General features: G+C 32.4%; 2 protein-coding genes across 3 annotated transcripts in view; both read right to left on the reverse strand.

Moving 5' to 3' along the window:
* The window catches only part of hnf4a (hepatocyte nuclear factor 4, alpha), a 33469-nt gene extending 22528 nt beyond the window's left edge, over positions 1-10941 (reverse strand). The window contains exon 1 of the mRNA XM_056449194.1: positions 10775-10941. Within this exon, the coding sequence (XP_056305169.1) occupies positions 10775-10823 (49 nt within the window). The 5' untranslated portion in view covers positions 10824-10941. The remainder of the gene's footprint in view (positions 1-10774) is intronic.
* A 4856-nt stretch (positions 10942-15797) lies between these two features.
* r3hdml (R3H domain containing-like) lies at positions 15798-20567 on the reverse strand. 2 transcript variants are annotated; one of them, XM_056449198.1, is made up of 6 exons: positions 20334-20567; positions 18518-18819; positions 17423-17541; positions 17186-17222; positions 16428-16543; positions 15798-16332 (listed from the first exon to the last, which is right to left on the reverse strand). In XM_056449198.1, the coding sequence occupies exons 2-6, from the start codon at positions 18785-18787 to the stop codon at positions 16182-16184; spliced, it is 693 nt and encodes a 230-aa protein (XP_056305173.1). In that variant the 5' UTR covers positions 18788-18819; positions 20334-20567; the 3' UTR covers positions 15798-16181. The 2 variants fall into 2 exon arrangements, with proteins under 2 accessions (XP_056305173.1, XP_056305172.1); XM_056449197.1 differs by having other exon boundaries at positions 17186-17288; positions 20334-20564.
* Between the last annotated feature and the right edge of the window lie 1750 nt (positions 20568-22317).

The raw sequence follows: 22317 nt of genomic DNA on the forward strand, positions 1-22317 counted from the left end.
ATAGTAAAAGATAATCTGCACCCAACCGTGAAGCTTTCAATTAATGTAATGTTTATGAAAGCAATTTGATTTAATTTAGATTGTATAAAATAATCTACTAATTTAAACTTTAAAAAGGTTAAAAATGGGGTTGAAATATTTAAATGTTAAATAAATGAAAATATTAAATTTCTTAAATATAAAGAGTAAATAAATAGAGGGTAAATTAAAGGGATAGTTCCCCAAAAAATGAAAATGTGCTCATCATTTTCTCCCCTCAAGAGGTTTTAAACCTTAATGAATTTCTTACTTTTATCAGTTTTAACCTTTATCAGTTTCTTTATTCTTTATTCAGCTTTCTTCTAATTATCTTCTCTTGTGTTCAACATAATAATAACAACCTGATGAAGGTTTGAAACAAGTAAAGGGAGGGTAAAAGGTGAAAGAATTTTCATTTTCGGGTGAACTATTTCTTTAAAAGCAAATCTTTATTTTTGCTAGAACTATCCCTTTAATTTTAGATTACAATCTGTTATCTTATTGTTGCTTAGTGTCTTCAGTTGCGCCACATGAATTCATGTTCTTGCAGATTTGATATATCACAATAATAACCAGAAAAGTTATACTTAATTTTGATAGTGTCCTTATAATTATGTTGGCTGTATAGGTATTTGCAACTACAGTACATATTATTATTATTATTATTATACAATATAAAATAAAGATCTATAATTCATTGCCATATGTTTTTGTTACTTTACCTTAAAATGATGAATTATGTATTTTAAAGGATAGTTCACCCAAAAATTTAAATGTGCCATGATTTATCCTCCACTCGTTTATTTAACACCTGTTTAAGTTTCTTTCTTCTGGTGAACACAAAGGAAGATTATACTGTACCGGAGATGTTGGATAAAAAACACCTATTGACTTCTAAAGTTTTTTTCCCCAACATTCTTCAGAATATCTTGTTTTGTTTTCAACAGAAATTCATAAAAGTTTAGAACCACTTTATCCAAGTGTCTGCAACAAATAGTTTCATTTGACCTTTTAACAGCCAAAAAACTTAATCTAATATTCTGGAAAAATAAATCTCATTCCTCTTTCCAGTTATGGCTCAGTGAACTCACAAAGACACTCCATTTAAAAAGAATACAGAACCATTTACAGAATAAGAAGCTTAAATTTTTTTAAATATGGGAACTGTTCATAAGGTATTTAGAGGGGAGAGATTGAATAGATGTTTAATGGGGATATTGCTAGATCGTATGCCAGCTCCCATTTTCAGCCTTCCCTACTGGTGTGCACTACAGACAGAAACAGACAAGAGGAGGGGGTGTTGTTAAGGGGTATTGTTTTCTTTTACATACTGTGACCTATTTTATTTGATTTTATGTATATATTTTGTTCTCTTCCTTTTACTTTGGTAATTTTAGGCTAAGGATTTTTTTCTGCCAATTCAGATAATGGTTTACATATACTTAGATTCTGTATAAGGTGTAAGTACACCAAGACAAAATAAATAAATAAAATAAAATAAAAAAAAATAATATATATATATATATATATATATATAGAAGGAAGAAATATTTGGTTTTAATTTTATGTGCATAAGGAAAATGTGGAGGATTTTTATATACTTTACTTTTTCTTTATATATTTTTGGGGGTTAAAATATCCCTTTTATTTATATAAGATCCAACATTGTTTAAGTTAAAAAATGTGGAAAAAATTTGTATACGTCATTAGTAGACTGTTAGGGAACTCGGATAATAACTCAAATGTACTTTCATAGTTACTCATAGTCAGCAGAAGATTTGTTGGGGTACCATAAGAAGTTTCAAACATATTTACAATCAAAAGAATGTCTAAGGAGACTATCGATATAAAGTGTTACCAAAATAAATCATATAGTTGTTTAATGAATATGATGTTGTACCGGTGTAATCACTGTTTAACCACTTTAACCTCACTATGGAAACTTCTTGTGTTGTTCATTATTCTTGGATGTGTTTCTGCAACGATACAGCACATGTAAGATCTTAATCTGTCTGTTCTTTTTTAACATTGTGTAAACTGTTTATAGAAAAGTTAAATTTCCTTTTAGATTACATTCATTATTTTAAAGCAGGTCATATCGATAAGATTTAAACTCTAATTTAAAATCCAGAGGTTAAATCCAAATCCAGAGTAAATAAAAATGTTATAGAGTGTGTGGATGTACCGTATATTAACTGTTCATTCAAATTGTTCTTCAAATATTGTAATATGTACAATCATTAGATATTTAGTCCATTCAAAACACAAGCATTTTACTAATGTTCTTAGACTTTTGACTCATGGAGAAATATGCATATACTGTAGGCCAAAAGTGATATCTTTGCCCATTATTTAAACATGTTATGTCAATGTAAATTTTATCAGCATGTTGTGTAGTTTTGCGAGGAAAGTGTTAATATTTGTACGTTCTTTGTGTTTCAGTTGTGATAACACACAGAAACATGCAATTCGAGAAAATGTGCAGGGATATAACTGCTAATCGAATTGAAGAGAAAATGAATTGTTAATAAATGATTCTTAGTGACTGTGTATACTTTATTTTTTTTTTCTTGCGTAGAAAAAGTGTCTTTCTAACTAAATTAGTTTGTTAGTAAAAAAAACTATTTTCTTTTACCATTTAAGTGTTCTTTATTTTGTAATGGATTAATTAAACTCTTTGGCTCATTAAGAGTACATTTCGAGTAAATGTTCCCCTTGGAAACAGGACAATTTGGCCACTTTATGTGTAGTTAGTTAGATTAATTTGTTTCTATATGGTCTATTCATGTTTGATTGTGTCTATTATGAATTTGATCACAAATAAATGTAGCCAACTTTAACAAAAACACCTGAGAATGTACCAATATTCATAGTGTGCATACAGTAGTTACCCTCAAGTCCACTATTAAGCAGCTCCTCCATGTGGACAAAGCTCTCAATTACAGATACAGGGTGGACCAACACCAATGTGTGACTTAAATCCCCTCGAATAAAGTGTCAGGACTAGTGATTCCAACATACACAGTCTGTCAAACCACAACACCTATTCTGACACAAAGAACCAAACCAAAACCAGAATCTAGAGCTTCACAAATCATGTTGGAAAGGTCAGCTTTAAAATATTTCACCACAGAATAAATATTTAGGCCTAACAAATATGATATGATGTATTCTGAGTGCCATATTAATATCCATCCATTTGGATGACATACTTTCAGCATAATTGAATTATATGTACTTTATGTGATTTGATATTTGTTAGTTAAACAAGTAAAACAAATAAATGTTTACATTTGCCGTTGTTTACACAAACAAGACACAAATAAGAAGATGATTTATGCAATAAAGCCAATACATCCAATGTGTTTTAAATGCCTCTTATTTCAAAATTCAACTTCTTATTTCTGCTCTCAACTATTGTGTGGAGTATGGAGCTGTGTTACTTTTGCCCCTGAATATTCAGCAAACCAATCTCATAGCATTTAACGGTAACACTTCAAAATTATGGTCATTAGTGTATTTACTAACATGAACAAACAATTAGTCACACATTTATTACAGTATTTATTCAACTTTGTTAATGTAAGTGAATGTTATTTAAGTTAAATTAGTTCATGTTAGTTCGTGTTAACTTATTGTGCATTAACTAATGTTAACAAGCACAACTTTGGATTTTAATAATACTTTTGTTGATGCTGAACTATGATTAATGAATGCTTTACAACATTATTCAAACGTCAATGTCAGTAAACACATTAACATTAACTAATGGACCATTCTTCTAAAGTATTGACAATTTAACTAATCAGATCTGGCTTTTTTTACAGCTTCATATTTTTATAGCGTATATTTTATATCATTCATATCTTTTAACTGATTAGATTTGAACAGATTTAGATTGATTCTAAGGAATCTGACACATTTATTTAAAAAAAACCTGACAAATTAAATAAAAATCAAAAGGTTACAAACAGTTCATGATCAACTTCATTGTGATTCATTGTTTTTGAGTGTATGCTCCAACATTTATCATCTTTAATAGTCTAATTTCTTCCCAAATGTGCAATTACTGTCTTATTACTGTAAATTACTGTGAGAAACTAAGCTAAAGTTGTGCAGTTTTCTAGGCAGCACTACATAAACAAACTCTCATAATGTGGTAAAAGAAGCAGTGAATCACTCTGGTGTACCTGGTGTTGTGCTGAAGTGTCCTTCATACATCCTGCTGTGTTTTGCGGTCCTGAGACCCTCGTTTCTCCAGTGATCTGTCCATGCAGTGGTCAGTGTATGTGTGTGTGTTAGTTGGCTGAACACACGCTGACCGGCAGCTTGCATAATCCCTTAATGCCTGTCACAATGAGATTTGATTGGGGGCTCACGGCCTAATAGTGTCAAGCGTACAGAGGGCATAATTCATATCTGGCACTTCCTGTTTCTGAAGACCCAGATTCTCCCAATAACGGGTCATTTTGACTGGTGTATTCAGTGAAGATACTGCCTAATTGATTATTGAGTTATTTTGCTGATCATGTTTAACAGTTTGGAGTTGGTAGGATTCTTGTTTTCCTTTTTGTTTTGTTTTTCTGCTCACAAAGACTATTTGTTAAATTAATTATTATTAATAATTATACAAATTATAATGTATTTGATTAAAAATTCTATTTTAAAAATGAAAGCATTGTGAAATATAGCTATTTAATGTACATGTTGCTGTCATTAAAAAATCATTTGTTCCTGTGATTCCAGGCTGATTATTATTCCAGTCTTTAATGTAACATGATCCATCAGAAATCATTACAATGTGCTGATTTCATTGGATACAGTTGCTTTAAATGCTTAATAATTTTGCAGAAACTGTCATACAGTTTTTCTGTATTCTATGGTGAATATAAAATTTGAAATAATCATCTTTACTTTGGATAATGCATATCTTAAAATGTATTTAAAGTCAATTTAATGGGTCCATTCTAAAAAAAATAATAAATTTTTTAAAAATAATCTTGTTGACTCCAATTACCAACTATGGTAGAGCAGTAGAGCTCCCTTTCCTACATCAAATTTTTATTTTGTCTTTTTTATATCCTGTTAACTTGGAAAATTAATTAAAACATTTTTTTCATTTATATTAATAACCCTTTAAATGTACAGATTGTATAGAAATATTATATATATATATATATATATATATATATATATATATATATATATATATATATATATATATACAGAATCTTTCTATACGTATATAAATTAGAACAGTGTCTTTTATAAGCTGATGAAAATGTGCATTTCTTATAAACAAGGTTTACATGAATATATAGATGAACATCATCAATATGTTCGTTTTCTACCATTTTTTTGCAAATGACTTAATTCTGAGTGGTCCTGCAGTGTATATGAGAAATGAATTGGTCAAAAGCACCATTTTTTTCTATTATCGTTCATTCATTTTTGTTACATTTTTTCTATTCTATTATCTATTTCCATTTACAGTTCAGGCTGCAGGTTAAAATTAAAACTGAAAAACTCCTCATCCTCACAATTAATCCATAATTAGAAATACTGTTTAATGGCAGTGTAAAATGTATTTTTCCATGAGAAATACATTTAAGTAAAATAAAAAAGATTTTCTGAATATGCTTTATACAAAAAAATACAATTTCAGTCTTTTTACTTCTACTAGAAAAAGTTATCTCATCTCATAATATTTAATTGAATGTTACTGGCCATATCTTTGTGATTATTTATGAAATTCACTTGCAGTTTTACTAAACTCAACAACTATTTTTTCTAGTGTGATGTCATGCAGCAGAAGTATTTCTTATCAATACCCAAACTCTCATAACAGAGAATTAAAATCGTATTTCTATTTCTAAATATTCAAATATTTGTAGCCTTTTTCCCATCTCTCAAACACTCTTGAAACTGAATTTCATTGCTAAACATGTATATGTGCACCTATTGACAACCATTGCAAATCAAAAATTTATGTTGCAACTTGTTTAGGTGTAATTTCTAATAATTTCACATTTTTAATTGAGAAAAAGGTAATAATTAATAAATCATTTTACTTTGCTGCATACTGAACAAAGATCAGATTCTCTAACCAGATTTCTTCTAACCAGAAGAAAGAAATGATTCCGAAGTGACTACTGATCACAGGAACAAATATTTCCAGGCGTGGAAGACAGTATTTGTAGAAGTTTCACTTTTAGCAGCATTCCTGCGGTTTAAGCTTGTTGACTCTGTTGACCGTTCTGGCCTTGAAAAGTCTCTGATGTGGAGCTGCTGGATGTCCAGCTCAGAGCAAACAGAGTTCCTCACTCAAGAGCTCTTCAACTGAACTATTGAGCCTTATTTTAGACCATGACCCTAAAAAGCTACAGTTCAGCTGTCAGCAAGTTGCAATAGGCAAGAAATCATTTCATGCCTCTCTTTATACGCTGTAAAACCCCAAAAGTTAAGGTAACTCAAACCATTTAAGGAAACCGATTGCAACAAACCATTTAAGCTCAAAAACGAATCCTAATGAGTACTGTGAACTTAATCCATGTGAGTAAACGAAGCAATATGAGCACAGTAAAACCCAATAAATAAAGAGAACTCAATCCAACTGAGTACTGTAAAACCCAATAAGTTAAGGCAACTCAAACGGTTTGAGGAAACCGATTGCTACAAACCATTTGAGTTAAAAAAACTAACATGAACTTACTGCATTTATAGTTGAAGTCAGAATTATTAGAGAAGATTTTTATCTACATATTCCTAAACATAATAGTTTTAATAACTCATTTCTAATAACTGATTTATTTTATCTTTGCCATGATGACAGTAAATAGTGTTTTACTATATATTTATCAAGGCACTTCTATACAGCTTAAAGTGACATTTAAAGGCTTAACCAGGTTAATTAGGTTAACTATGCAGGTTAGGGTAATTAGGCAAGTTATTGTATAACGATGGTTTGTTCTGTAGACTATCAAAAAATATATAGCTTAAAGGGGCTAATAATTTTGACCTTAAAATGGTTTTTAGATCAATTAAAAACTGCTTTTATTCTAGCCAAAATAAAACAAATGTGACTTTCTCCAGAAGAAAAAATATTATCAGACATACTATGAAAATTTCCTTGCTCTGTCATTTGGGACATCATTTGGGAAACATTTAAAAAAGGAAAAAATATTCCAAAGGTGGCTAATATCTCTGACTTCAACTGTAAGTTGATGTAATGAGGTATTTAATTAACTCATTACCTTCAACACCGAGTTCAAAACTTTTTTTTAAATGAGTAGAATTAACTTTTTGTAAATTTTTAGTTAACTACACTCATTTAATTTGATAAACTTGACTTTTGGGTTTTACGGAAGATTTACACAACTGTAGCATTATGCCCAAAGAACACTTCATATTACAGTTGTTTTTAAAGTATACTCCATTTGATAGGGTGGTTCATTCCGCTGTGGCGACCCGGATTAATAAAGGGACTAAGCCGAAAAGGAAATGAATGAATGAATGAATGAATAAATGAATACTCCATTTGATAGCATTCACATTCAGCTGCAACCCAGTTCTGGGAAACACCCATACACTCTCGATTCACACGAGCACTCATACACTGCAGCCAATTTAGTTTATTCAATTCACCTATAGCGCATGTCTTTGGACTGTGGTGTAAACCGAAGCACCCAGAAGAAACCCACGCGAACACAGGGAGGACATGCAAACTCCACACAGAAATACCATGTGACCCAGCAGGGACTCGAACCAGCAACCTTCTTGCTGTGAGGTGACAGTGCTAACCACTGAGCTGTTGTTACATCGTTGGTCAAATTGTGCACGTTAACATGATCACATTTCAAATTGAGGGCCAAAACTATTGGCCCTTCACCTTCCATATGCATTTCCTTGCATGCTGTAGTTGTTAAAACTTAAGTATACCATGAGGTTTAACTATACTTAAATGTATTACAATTATTTATGTATAAAACTAGTTTTTATAAATATACTATTGTCCATTGTTGATTCATGATGTTAGCAGACTTATCAATATAAGAAAATTAATTTTCTTAGCTGATGTTAATATGCTAAAATGGTTAAACCTCCTTAATTTTGCACTAGCCTTTTGCACTAGCCTTTAATGCAAGCACTTTCTTGGTGTTCACAGAAAACGCATTACAGTAACCTAGCTCTGAAATCATTCAGACCAAAGACTGGCTTAATTACAGTTGCCAAGAAAATGCAATAATAATGTAAACGTTTCTTTACACAAGAGAGCACTATTACAGGGCAAATGTATAGCCATAAATAACTCAAGCGTGTGTTGAAATACAGCACATGATCGTAATACTGCTTGTTTGACTAAGCGTATGAGGAGATACATACAGTAGGCATACTGACTGGTTATTAGGTGCTATATTTCAAATGAAGAAGAACCAACAGTGTCTAAACATAAGAAACTGGCTGAAGCATCCATGAATCAGACATAGAAGGATGCTACAGTTGACATACAGTAAGTTGTTTGCAAAGTAGTGTGCATGTACTTTTTAAACTAAGGTCCAATCCCAATTCTATTTTTGTACCCCTACCCCTTCAAATTTTACCCCTAAGAATTACGACAGCACTAGAGCACCTGCACACGTCATCGTATGTCATGGCGATCTCTTGCTTCATATGAGATCAGACGATAGCGACTGCTGTAGTTATTGCAGTTGTGCTATTTCTTGGTATTTATCTTCAGGAAATCACTGAAATCATATATTATGTTATCATAAAGATCTAATGTGGCAATAAGATCGTAGCTGTACTGTGTATTTACACAGTGGCCATATTCATCAATATAAACACAAAAAACAACATTAACCTTATAGCAGACATGGTAAAAAGACCATTCCCAGTCACCTGACTTTTCTGACAAGGTATTCGAGTGTCATCGAGTGTCAGAATGTTGTGGGACTGCTATACAAGAGTTATGATTATGGATTATAGATCACGAAACTTTGCAGTTTTTATTTCAGCATTTTTTTAAAGCATGACGGTAAAACACGAACGCGGTTATGAATATATTAAAACATGTGCTTGTTTGTTGTAAAATTTCGTAATAATGACAAAGAACACTATTTTATTGATCTCCTTACTTCCGGGTGCAGTGAATTTGCTGTTGTGGTTGATTTATTCTGGGAAATTTTCTTACCCCTTGGTTTTAAGTGTGGTCCTGAAAAATCTTCATTCGAAGGGGTATCTACCCCTTTCCCTTAGCCATATGCCTTCAAGCTAAAGAGAATTGGAACACCCCTACCCCTTGACGTGAATGCACAAAACGAGGGGTAGGGGTAAGGGCTAAGGGGTAGAATTAGGAATGGGCCTAAAAGAGTATACAAAGGTATGATTTTACAAAAGTTTTATCAATAAATATATAGTTCTTGACAATTTCTTTTCTTCAAAGAATCCAAATCGTAATTCATCATGGTTCTTGACAAAATGATTAACAATTTGCAACTTTTATAATAATAATTAATGTTTGCTGAACAATAAATGAGCATATTTGAAAGATTTATGAAAGATCATGTGACACTGGATAATATAAATAAGTAACGTTGATTTAACAGTAATAAATTCAATAAAAATATATATAAATATATAATTTTACTGTATTTTGATCAAACTAGTGAAGCCCTGGTTATCATTAAAGAAATTAATAAAAACTATTTCTTGAAATCTTGGAAATGATCTTGTATGTTATTCAAATCTCCCACATGCTATTATTATTGAGCCCCCTCATCCTGGAATACTCTTCAGTCTGAACTAAAAATATCTGAGCTCATCCCAATGACATCGTTTCGCTTTATCCTTTTTAACAAACAACAACAGTCCATTTCTCAATGTATGTGTTTTTATTTATTGAGATGTGGTAAAGCTGAACAAGTGAACTGTATTTTTACACTATATTGATTTTCTATTTATTATTAATATTATTATTTTATTTGAGTTTTTTTCAAAAGTCGTGTGTTGCAAACCTCTTGGCCAGGTCACCCTTGTAAATGAGATCTTGATCTCAATGGGTTTTTCATCTGGTTAAATAAAGAAACATATATATATATATATATATATATATATATATATATATATATATATATATATATATATATATATATATATATATATATATATATATATATATATATATATATATATATATATATATACAGTATATAACAAATAAATGTATTTGATCATTTACATTTAAATTACATTACAGAAACACGAAAATGTGCAGTATTGTATGTTATTACACTCTTATCATACAATTACTGTATAATTCATGCATTATACAGTATCATGCAGTTGTTATCATGCATTAGTTTTGTCTATTTTCCAACTCCTCTAAATTACTGTATCTCCAGAAAAACACACTATGATAAGTCTAACGATTAAACCCTTTAATTTTCAAGACATCCTTTATAATTCTTACTTTCCTCCAGCACTTCATCCATAATCCTTAACGCCATTACATTCCAGCAAGAAAAGAGGAACTTCAGCAGTCCTGTCCACATTATTCATCTTCTCCTGCAAATAGGCCCTATATTTACCAATCATTAAGGATTTGCCACACCTCCCAAACTGCATCCGTGCACCACAAGCTCTCCACAATGGCGATGAAAGCTAAAACATCACCTAACAACATGTTCCAGCAAGATCACCAAAGCACCACCATGTTTTTTTCCCCCAGAAAACCTTCGTTACAAAACTGAGCACTTACCATACGGTGCCTCCATATGGGTGCTAACCTGAGCGTTCACATTCACCATGTTGTCTCTTCTTCTTCTCCCCACCACCACTGTATTTCACAGCTTTTTTTTTGTCTTCTGAAATGCAAAAGATGATGGAGTATTAACTCATAAGTATTGGACAGTGCTCCGTGTTTCTGGTGAAGGTGTTGTTGGTGCAAGGTAAGGCCGGTACTCCTGTTATCTTATTGATTTTCCTAATCTGGGCAAATGTGGGTGGAGAGGTTAAACAGTAACCAGGCTTGTATAGAGCGGCCAATCCATATGACAGCTGTGGCTATGGCAACAGGATGATAGAAACTCAAATAGACAAGTTTTCTATAATTTTTTCTCCAAGTCTGCATCTTTTTAAACTTGCGTTGTCACATCGGGGAATGAATCATTAGGAGTTAGAAGACTTTTGTTTAGTCAGGAAAGAAATGAAAGGAGTGGTTGGTTTACACAGACTCGTTTAGTCATCCTGATTTGTCCGATTCCCATTAGTTTGATAAGAAATCGCACAAATGCAATGTTTGACAACATGCGGTATATCAGCTTCATTTCCGACTCTAATTATTTGCCTTTAAACACTCAAGAGGTTGTAACTTGTTCCAATCTACTTTTGTGTTAGCAGGTTAGATTCTTAACTATTAGACTGATGCCTTTCTCCTTTAATAGAAGGACAGCACGTTAAATGGGTCATGATCTGCCTTTTTGTACAAATATTAATAACATTATAACTGACTATAGCATCACTTATTCTATTTTAGCAGGATATTCCTATTGAGATACAAAATCTCTTCTTCTGTGGAGTGCTGGCTAAGATGGCAGCACCAAAATGTTTCATTTTAAAACAGATACAAAGTCAGTGCCTGTGGTGTAATGGAAAGTGCACTGACACATGCATTCTTGTGTTTGCGGTGACCCGGGTTCGATTCCCACCTCGAGGTCCTATGCCAATACTTCCCCTCTCTCTGCTCCCCACACTTTCCTGTCAATTCTCTCTACTGTCCTGTCAAAATAAAGGTGAAAACCCCTAAAAAATAATTATAAAAACAGATACAAAAATATTAAACAAACTAAATCATAATTTAGGAGTATAGACTGTCACTATATGATCCCCCGTGACTTTATACTCAAAAAATTGACGTTTGCTGCTTGTTCAAACTACTTATGTAAAATTAGCTTAAACAAAACAATACTTAAGTTGTTTTGGGGACACTTTTATGTTAAATCCACTTAAATTTGTCAAATGAAACGATTATGTTAATTTAATCGATTTGTGTTGGAACAACATGAACACTGTGAAAAATTCTGGTTGCCTTACATTTTTAAGCTAAATCAAATTAACCTTATGAGTCCATTGAACTTATATTATGTTAAATTGACTTAAAACAGCTCACGTACTTTAGAAAATTAAGTTAGAACATCATTAACTTAGTTTGATAAGTTACAATCAACTAAAAACATGCTGTCATGACTAATTGATCATATCATTTTTTATAGTGACGGAATTGGAATTGCATGTACTGTTTTCTGTGTTTTGTGCTGGAAGACGTATAATATTATTAACATTTCACATCAAAAAGCATCATTAATTCTTTATTTTACCAGGATATTCCCATTGAGATACAAGATCTCTTCTTCCGTAGAGTGCTGGCCAAAATGGCGCACAAACAAGTTTCATTTTAAAAACAGATACAAAAATATTAAACAAACAAAATCATAATTTTATAGTATAGACTGTCACTATATGATCCCCTGACTGTACACTCAGAAATGACTTTTGCTGCTTGAATTACTTTTGTTTAAAATGAGTTGAAACAACAGAATTCTTAAGATGTTTTGGGGATATTTTTAAGTTGAATCTGCTTACATTTGTAAAGAACGATTAAGTTAACTTAATCAATTTGTGGTGGGATAAAATAAGGAATTGTGTGGAACCCAGCATTTTTTTATAGTGTACATACATACACTGATAATTCATACATATTTATTCATACTGCATGTCCAACACAATCTCACGGCAATTTGAAACTTTTTGATTTAGTGGCTAACTCGTATGAATTTGAATCTCATTCGTACAGTTTAGTATGATTTGCTTATCCCCGAATGACGTTTGGGTTTGGGAGGGTTGGGTGCCACCCGTCCTTTTTAAAATTGTACATTTGCGTACATATTTGCACAAATTAGCCACTAAACTGACAAAATGTAAAATACTTACATTTGATACCACCTTTAAAAAGACTGAAGTAGAGTGTTTATGTTGATATATGTGTAGGTTAGTTACATTTTGTCATGAATATTGCTGTGTAATTATGTATATTGTAAATTGTGGTCAGTTTTATGTATTTAATTGGTCGTATGTTTCAGGAAGAGGTAGAGCCAAGAACATAAAGTAGCATCTTATGATCGATATAATGTTGGTAGTTGTTGGTAGTAGGAGGAGTAAATTATTATTATTTTTTTTAATTTCTAGGTTCTGCAGGTTGCATTTCCTGAATGTTCATTGCCAATCTAAAGCCAATTCCAATTGTTTGTTTTGCTTCAATTTAAAATTTCCTCAACCAACGCAGAGCCCAGGGGATCAGAGTGAGTGCTCCAACATGGCCACCCCTGATCCAAGGAGTGCATGTGCTACAGCTTAAATTTCTTTCTTTTTTAGTTTTTCGAGCTCAGTGTTTATTTTCCATTGTGTTTCATATATTTGGTGGAATATCACTTTTTGCACCTGTAAATAAAACTCACCTTATCACAAAGTCAATGGTCACCTGGATCATTATTTGGAGCAGTGCAACGCTCCATTTGAATATGCCTGGAAATAGTAGACTTGAAGGCAAATGCCCACTGTTCTGGTTGGCTAACAGTTTTGCATATCTAAAAACTTCAGCACTTTGCATGGACATCCCAAAGTTGGATGGACAGTGGTGTGCCCACTGTTGTAAACTTCTGGATGTGTGTTTGACAGCCTATATCATTGATAGATGGCTGTGATTTAGGTTAAAAACATGTACAACAGACAAAGCAACAGTGACCATTTAATAAACAGTGTAATAAACATGGTCCGATGTGTTGGATCCGATACAGTCGTTGTCTTTTTTTCAGTCTTTTTGAAAATCCAGCATTGAGTTGTGTGTTGTTTGTAAATAAATCTGTAGTAAAATGAAGTGAACAAAGAACTAATGTCTTACAGACTCGGTCAGAAACTTATTAAAGTTTGTCGACTCTTTCTTAATGTTGAGAAGACAATGCAGAGACTGCCAACACAACCCAATGCCAAGCTTTTTGATTTAGTGGTTAATTTGTATGATTTTATTTGTACATTTTAGTAGTATATTATTTGCTCATGCCCAATGATGGTTTAGGTGTGGGGGTTCTTTTAAAAAATCTCCTTTTTTGAATGAAATCTTGATAAATTTCAAAAAATTCATTATTTACCTACTACAGCATGAATCAGTGGGCGGAGCTAAACATGCAGCGATGTAGATGCAGGCCTTGACCTTTTTCTGTGGAGGCCACACTATTATCTACAACCTGTCATTTTGGCAGATTGGCTTTAATATATAAGCTGATTTTAGACTAACGAGAAAGTGCTGAGTTCTGAAACGTACAGTATAATATGATATATTACATCCATATGTTTATATATATTGTTCAACTTTAAAAACAATTCTGTCATGATTATCTCACTCTCTAATGGATCCCAACTGGTTTAAAGTTCTTTCTTCTGTTCAACACAATAGAAGATTATTAGAAGAATGTTGGTAGCAAGACTTCTATAATATATATTTTTTCCAATATAGAATGCTGTCTTTAAAAGGTTTCCATGTTCTCCAAAAGAAAAAAAAAATGTGTTCAACAGAAGAAAGAAACCCGTAGAGCTTTTGAGGGTGAGTAAATGGATCTTAGTTTCAACAGCTTTTCCCATGAGTATAATGTGATGTTTTCAGACACAAGTGTAGCATTACACAAGTCTACGGTTGCTTTCACTTTTAAGTAGCCTCATGGGAAAGTGGCTGGTTTGAAGCTTTAGGTTTTTCCCACATTTGTCAAGCTGGTGTAAAAACACTTAAGCTTCTATTCCTTTATCTGTTTCTTTGTACTGCATTTTTTTTCCTGCACATGTAATTTATATTTGGAAATTTTATTCTAACTTAAAGTAAATAATTCAATATATTTTAAAATGTAATTCATTTCTGTGATGCAAAGCTGAATTTTCAGCATCATTTCTGCAGTATCACATCATTCAGTTTTTTCTGATATTCTGTTTAGCTGAAAAAGCACCAATTAGAATTTTCAATGTTGAAATATCCATTACAATTTTAATGAACGTTCAAAATAAGAGCATTTATTTGAAATTGAAATTTGTGTACTATTTATAAATGTTAATTTTTTTTTATCCTTGCTAAATATTTTCTTTCTTTACAAAAAAATCAACCCTAAACAATTTAAAGGCAGCATACATATTCAGAGGCCAAGACTTTGACTGATGGCCTTTTGAAGAAAAAAATAATCAGCGTTCAATTCATGTTTAGTAATTCAGATGATTGATTTTAATAACCAGTAAAGTATTACCGATACTTTGGATTGGAAACAGTGGCCGGGGACTTTTATGGCTTTAAAAGCCTTTTTAGTGGTGGTTTACAGCAGATCTGTCTGCTTTAGATGGATTGAACACATTAATGAGGTCATAAAGGTTTTTTATTATGTTTCCCAATACTGGTCCTGGATCGGTAACTCACATACACCTTGATAAAAGGAATTACATCTAATATATTTTTAAAAATATGCCAATTTTCTTCATTTTGACGATTATGATTTCATTTTTACAAATAACCTATATGTCTGCTGGGAAAGTGTTGAAAACAGTCTGTCAGTCTTTAAAGAGAAAATGTAAATAAAAGGTCTGTTTTTATGAGGACAAATGTGTTTACAATGCAGTCATGTCCTCTGTGTGACATGAGTGCAATAGACATTTAAAAAAGATAGTAGCTTAGAAACCACTAAACACGCTACTTTTTTCATCAAAAGAAGATTTATTACCTGTACAAAAAAAACAAGACGATAATAATAAAAGAAAGTGCTTAACTCTCAATGTGAATTGTCGCTGCGATGCAACTTAGTACAATCAAATGATAAAACAGTGCAAAGAGCCCGTAACCTTAAGAAACAACAAATAACATACATTTATAAAAATACAAAATACTATGACACTATGATCAACACAACAACAGGAAATGCATTTCACCATTCACACATTTGATCAATTCGAGATATTAATTCAATGTCATTCCTTTTTCAAATGAAAACATTGTGAAATGAACATTTTAGTGGTTTCTATTATGTAAGAGTTTTGATACGTTTTTTTAAAATATGTCCTTTACTTAAAGATATTTGTTTTTATTGCTTAAAGCCTCTAAAGCCACTTGTGTTTCTTCGGGATTTTGGTCTGGAGTCACACTGGTTTTTATTGCATGATCCTCCATAGTTGGAGGGACACGCGGAGCAGGGTCTTCCTATTTTATATGGAGCTTCTCCTACCCAGTTTCCCCTGGGACAAAAGAAACATGCACGTTTGAATTTTCATTGTAAATTTGAGAAATTAAATTGTATTGATAGAGTCTTGAGATTGAAGTTGAATCTTACTTGATAGCATAGTTGCAAACCAGTAAGGTGGCTTGTTTCCACATACTCCCAAAAACAAAGATGTCTGAACACTTTTTGATAGCACACCCGATCTTATTACTTGCAGCCCACACCATCTGAAAATGAAAATCATTATTAAAATAAAATCCTGCAAAAATGGCAAGTTATCAATATTTCTGAAATTAAACGGAATATTTCACATATACTGTAAGCAGATGGGTTGAAAACTGTTAATTTAAAATGTAATAAAATCCCACAACATTAGCAAAAAAAGTTACTATCCACAAAAAAAAATCTCTTTTATACAAATTACAAATATTTATTCACTTATTTGTTTACATAAAAAGCAAATGGTCAAAATACTGTAATAAATGTTTCATTTGTTATTGAAAATCTGGGTTTTTCCACCAAATATGGATTAAATCAATGTCCCTAAGTTAAAGCATTTGTATTGTGTTGTCTAAAGTGTATAAACTTGAAATTCTGAAAACATGGTACCATTTTTGTTATTCAGATCAATTTTAATTGTATGCTCTAAAAAGCAAAATATTCACTATTTAGAAAATATACAGTTGTTGTCAGAAATGTTCACAATATGTCTGATCATATTTTTTTTCTGGAGAAAGTCTTATTTGTTTTTATTTCGGCTAGAATAAAAGCAGTTTTTAATTTTTTAAGAACCATTTTAAGGTTAAAGTTATTAGCCCCTTTAAGCTATAATAATTCTGACTTCAACTGTACATACCCCACACACTCACCTGTGTGTAGTGTGTGCATACAGAGCCACTGCATCTACTGGGATAAGAAAAAGAGTGTCTCTCATCATACCAGGATTTTATCAGATCGATAATCGATTTGTATCTGCAAAATAAAATAAATAATTAATTTTCAAAATGTGTAGACACATAGACATTGTAGAAATGATCTAACACAGATATGGTCTTGGGATATTTATTCATTCATCCTGATGTTACTATTGTACCCATGTGTAGTACCTTCCAGAGATAATCGACAGGTTCTGTCCAATGTGTTGCAAAAAATAATGTGGCCCGTGTTCCCATATGCACTGAGAGGCCCAGGACTCTGCGGATTTAGCCAGTCTTTCATCCCACACCTTACAAAGTAGAGAAATGGGTTGATAGAAATAAATATGTGTACTGCACCCAAAGGAAAATGCAATGACAACAGTCAAGCCAAAAAAAAGATGCAAAATTATAAGCATTTTTCACACAATTTATTCTGCAAAATATTCTTATGGAGGCATACAACTCAGATCGTTTAAATGAATTTGTTGATTCTGTTCATCGAACGCAAACAGGTTTGGAAGAAGTGAGGGTGAGTAGGCTAGGCCAGTGTTTCTCAACCACATTCCTGGAGGACCACCAGCTCTGCACATTATCCATGTCTCCTGAAGCAAACACACCTAATTCGGATCATTAGCTCATTAGCAGAGACTGGAAGACCTTAAATGGGTGTGACAGACAAAGGAGACATCCAAAACATGTAGTGTTGGTGGTCCTCCAGGAACGTGGTTGGGATAAACTGGGCTAGGCTATATGATATGATATAAGACAATTTCTGTTTTTGAGTGATTTTTAAACACTTAGCAATGTTTGAATCTTTAGAAAAAAATTCTTTGAGTCAGAATCTACTGATTTAGTCAATAACTGATTACCAATCAGACACCAATCAGACTTTCCTGAGTGACTGAACTATTCATTGTCCGTTAAAAAAAGCTAGCTAAAGAATGTCAAATATAAAATAAAATAAAAAACTGATATTACATCTTTATCTTATCTTAAGTAATAAAGGCAACTTGTAGACTATTATACACAGACATCCCAAGTCTTTGGAAATGGAGGTGACTCCACTCTTAATCTTCAACATCACCTCTTCCAGCAAACTACTTTGGCCAATTTGGGATGTCTACATTTGTTGTGAATTATGATTAGGCTAACTTTTGTAGCTAAAACCTTAGCATTACATTATCCACAGAACAGATTGTCCTGCTTATTGTTAATTTTAGTTTTTTAAACCTAATTTGTAATAATATAAAATACACAGAAATTACTGCTAATAAAACACCCTACCATATATTCCATGTTTGCCGCCGGTGGGAAGACCTGTGAGCGCACGCGGTTGTGGTAGTCCAGTAGAGCCGTCATGTCTTTGCCGGAGATAAAGCGTCTCCGTCGGGCTCGAACTGTGCTGCCGTCGCTGCTGTTCCTCAGTTCGGCCTCCATGGAGAGCTGTCCGGCCTGAAGCAGAGCTGTCCCGTTGCTCACCGCCACTACTCCTGCTTCTGCTCCTGCTGTCCACAAGGTGACAGCAAAAACCAGCTGAGCGCATACCAAATTCATCCTCCTGCCTTCTGTCTGTCCGACAACAGGTGCTTTAGTTGTGGAAAGAAACATCAGTGTTAATCTCTCACTGTATTAGCTGCTAGTGAAATGACAGGAACAGTACAGTCCCTTCTCAAATGCAAGTGAAGAGTTCAACTTAAGATGGACCTAAAATGAGCATTTTTCTCAGCCTCCTATGTTTATGTTCAATTATTGAACTTGGGCAATGAAAAAAAAAACTTGTTTGTCACTATAAAAGTATTCATAATTTATAGTGAATATGTAAAATAGTAAATTACTGACCATACACACAGGAGTCTAAGAAAAATAAAAATTTTTGAAGAAAATATCAAAAGACATTTAGAGGTTTTTGCATCTAAACTCTTCAAGGCTATAGTTTATTGCCTGCAGTAAAATGTAGAACGCATAACAGATAAATATGTAAGCATGAAAGAACTTGATCTGCATATTTGTGTCTTTTAAGCAGGGGTGCCCAAACTTTTTGAATGAAAGGCCATAAACCCAATATCATTGAGAGCCATGGGCCGAAAATAAATATACCAAACTATAATACATTAAAGTTGCTATGGTTAATTTCCTAATTTATTTCATAATATTTAAAAATAAATAGAAAACATTGGTTTGAATCCTGTTGACTAATGCAGTATACATTTTAATTATAACTTATTGCAATAAAAACGTAAACAATCGCATTTATAACACAGTGGAGTTCAATGAATACATTAGTCAAGCAGAATCTGCCTTTGCCTTGATTTTTTCACCAAAATCTCTCCATTGTCCTCTCTCTGTCGGGTGACAATATGTACATTTTAAACTAAAATACAGCATTTAAATTGAAATGTTTAATTTCAGTTATAGCTTTTTTATGCTTAACAATAAAACAAACAAATACATTTGAAATAACAATACCTAAACCATTCCCATCATTTAAAGGCAATGCCTATTTTTGGTTGTTGAAGGGAAAGTGTTATTAATTTAGTCAGTTAAAGGCAAAATGTGAATTAATAGTATAATTATAACATTAAAATAATATTTAGAAAATTTGGAAATGTTACACATTTTAAACATTGGGGTGACTTTTTAAAAAGGCCAAAGATATTAAGTAAATAAATATTGTGAGAAAAATGTCATTATTACACATTTTGAGTATATATGATTGTGTTTGATGAATGTATGAATAACAAAAAAAAATGCTTTGTACTAAAAGTACAATTACAATCATAGAGTATCATATATTTATATAACAAAGTAGGATATTTTACCGTAGTGTATATATCAAAAGGAGAAAAAAAAATCTCATGCCATTATATTAATTATATTATTTTCTTATATACAATTAGGTTGATATACATATTCAAGGTTTAAACAACAAACAGATGAATATTACACTTGCCTTCACAAGTGTTTAAAGATAGAAATGTCTCAATTTGGAAAGGAAATACACCAACAACCTTTCAACAGACCACTTTATATTTTTTTCTAATCTAAACATGTTTAAAAAATCTATAGAGGCTATAGAAGAGAAAACAGCTGACACATCTACCTGTGAATGCAGTCTGAAGAGAACGGGGGTCCTCAGTGGTCTTCACAGCACTTCAGCACAACCTGGAGAAGAGCCGCTCAAAAGATCTCCACCTTAACTCTGGCCTTTGCAAACAACGTCTTTGACATGTGTGGCAGCGAACTTTAACAGCGCCAACTCTCTAAGGCCATTTGACGTAAAAGAAAAGCCCTTGTCTCTTTTTCTTCCCCCCACAGGGATGTTCCTGAGGCTCAGGAAACAATTTAATGGAAGGTTTTGCTTTTTCAGCACACACTCACTATGGAAGCTCCAAACAGCCACGCTCTCCAATGGGATTTTAAGATTGATGACTTTTCAACAGCTACAGCTCTTCCTTTCCATTACTTTGGAGATTTTTTAAATTTATAGCTTTTTTAACTTTCACATTTGATTTCATATCCTGCCATATTAGTACAGCATCATTTGAAATGACAAAAAGTACACGTGCACATCATGCTCAGTAATAATCAAAGCCATTTTATAACAATACTTATACTGGCCATTTTGCTCTTTTAAATAATCCATGCCACACTTATATTGGACATCTGTCATTTTTGTGAGCTTTTGGTTGGAGGTGCACTCAGCCGTCCTGGCGAAACTTAACAATAAAATAAGTTGAATAAGCAAAGGCTAAGATTTTATAAAACAGAGGGAGTTGTTCTACGAATCAAAGGCCAAATTTTTAGAGCCATGGCCAAGTCAGCACATTGTCCCAGCTGTCTAGGATTCCAGGAAGGATGTGCCATCTGTAATATCTCTAGTCTCTGGCCAGTGCCAATATACACTGAACAAATTTGCCTGGCCCAGCTAGAGAACAGGGTCATCGAGAGCATTGAGTTACACATGACTTATTAATGCAATGCGGCAATTAGTCTATGCAGAAAATCCACTTTATCCTCAGCAGATATGTTGGTTCAGTATATCTATAACATAATTATAGCAGGAGATTAGGAAGTAACCCCACTCAAAAAGCTCAACATCTGTCATCTGGGGGGAGGGGGTGTCTGTATATTTTAAAAAAAATGTTATTTGGATTTATTAAACATATTTTGGAAGGACAAACTTTTCCAAATGCCCAAATGTTCATAATTAAATACTATTATTACAAGTGGCCAAATGACATCTGGAAAGTATTTTAAATTTAACAATATAAATTAAGCATTACATTAAGAAAGAACTGCAGAAATATTTATCATATTTTAAAGCAGTCGCTTGTGCCTGTTCCTCAAAGCTGTTGGATTCATCATGATTTTTGGATCATTTACATAGATTTGGGCTTTGAATATTTGTAGATGCACTGTAAAAAAAATCAGTTATTTTACGTTTTGAATTATGGTAAATTTCTGTAATTTAACATGTTATTTTACGGTAAATTTCTGTAATTTAACATGTTATTTTACGGTAAATTTCTGTAATTTAACATCAGTTATTTTACCCCAGCTGCTGAAAATAAAAGTGTCAAATAATGGCCATTAAATTACAGAAATTTACTGTAAAATAACTGATGTTAAGTTACAGAAATTTACAGTAATTAAAACAATTACAAGGAATTTCTGCAGGAAATACCATTTTACAGGAAACCCCAGTTAATGGAAAAAAAAGTAAAATAGCTGACGTTAAATTACAGAAATTAACCGTAATTCAAAAACACATTTTTTGCTGTAATTTTACATTAATTTTTCTGTATGTTCTTGAGCTTACAATATTTATTTTTAATAATTATTGTGGAAAATATTTATGAAATTATACATTTTGAACAGTGCTATAATTCAAATAATCAGTCATAAATGCAAAACAGTAATTTGATCATTTAATCACGAACAGTTAGCATGACTGCTACAAAATTCAACTAGAAAAGTAAAGTTCGTAGACAAACTACAGTGGCTTGAGAAAGACTAGTCTAAAAGGTTGAAGTAGTTTTCAAGTCTAAATAATTGAGGTAGTTTTTAAGACGTTTGAAACAGTT

Source organism: Danio aesculapii, chromosome 23 (assembly GCF_903798145.1).
Source record: "Danio aesculapii chromosome 23, fDanAes4.1, whole genome shotgun sequence".
Lineage (NCBI taxonomy): Eukaryota > Metazoa > Chordata > Actinopteri > Cypriniformes > Danionidae > Danio > Danio aesculapii.

What these genes read in the sequence shown, in the direction of transcription:
- r3hdml (XM_056449197.1), bottom strand. Translation starts at nt 18,787, where the DNA reads ATGAATTTGGTATGCGCTCAGCTGGTTTTTGCTGTCACCTTGTGGACA. An exon ending in CGGCAAACATGGAATATATG is followed by an intron (nt 17,542 to 18,517) that starts GTAGGGTGTTTT and finishes CTACTTTGTAAG; the next exon opens with GTGTGGGATGAAAGACTGGC. An exon ending in GTTTGCAACTATGCTATCAA is followed by an intron (nt 16,333 to 16,427) that starts GTAAGATTCAAC and finishes CTTTTGTCCCAG; the next exon opens with GGGAAACTGGGTAGGAGAAG.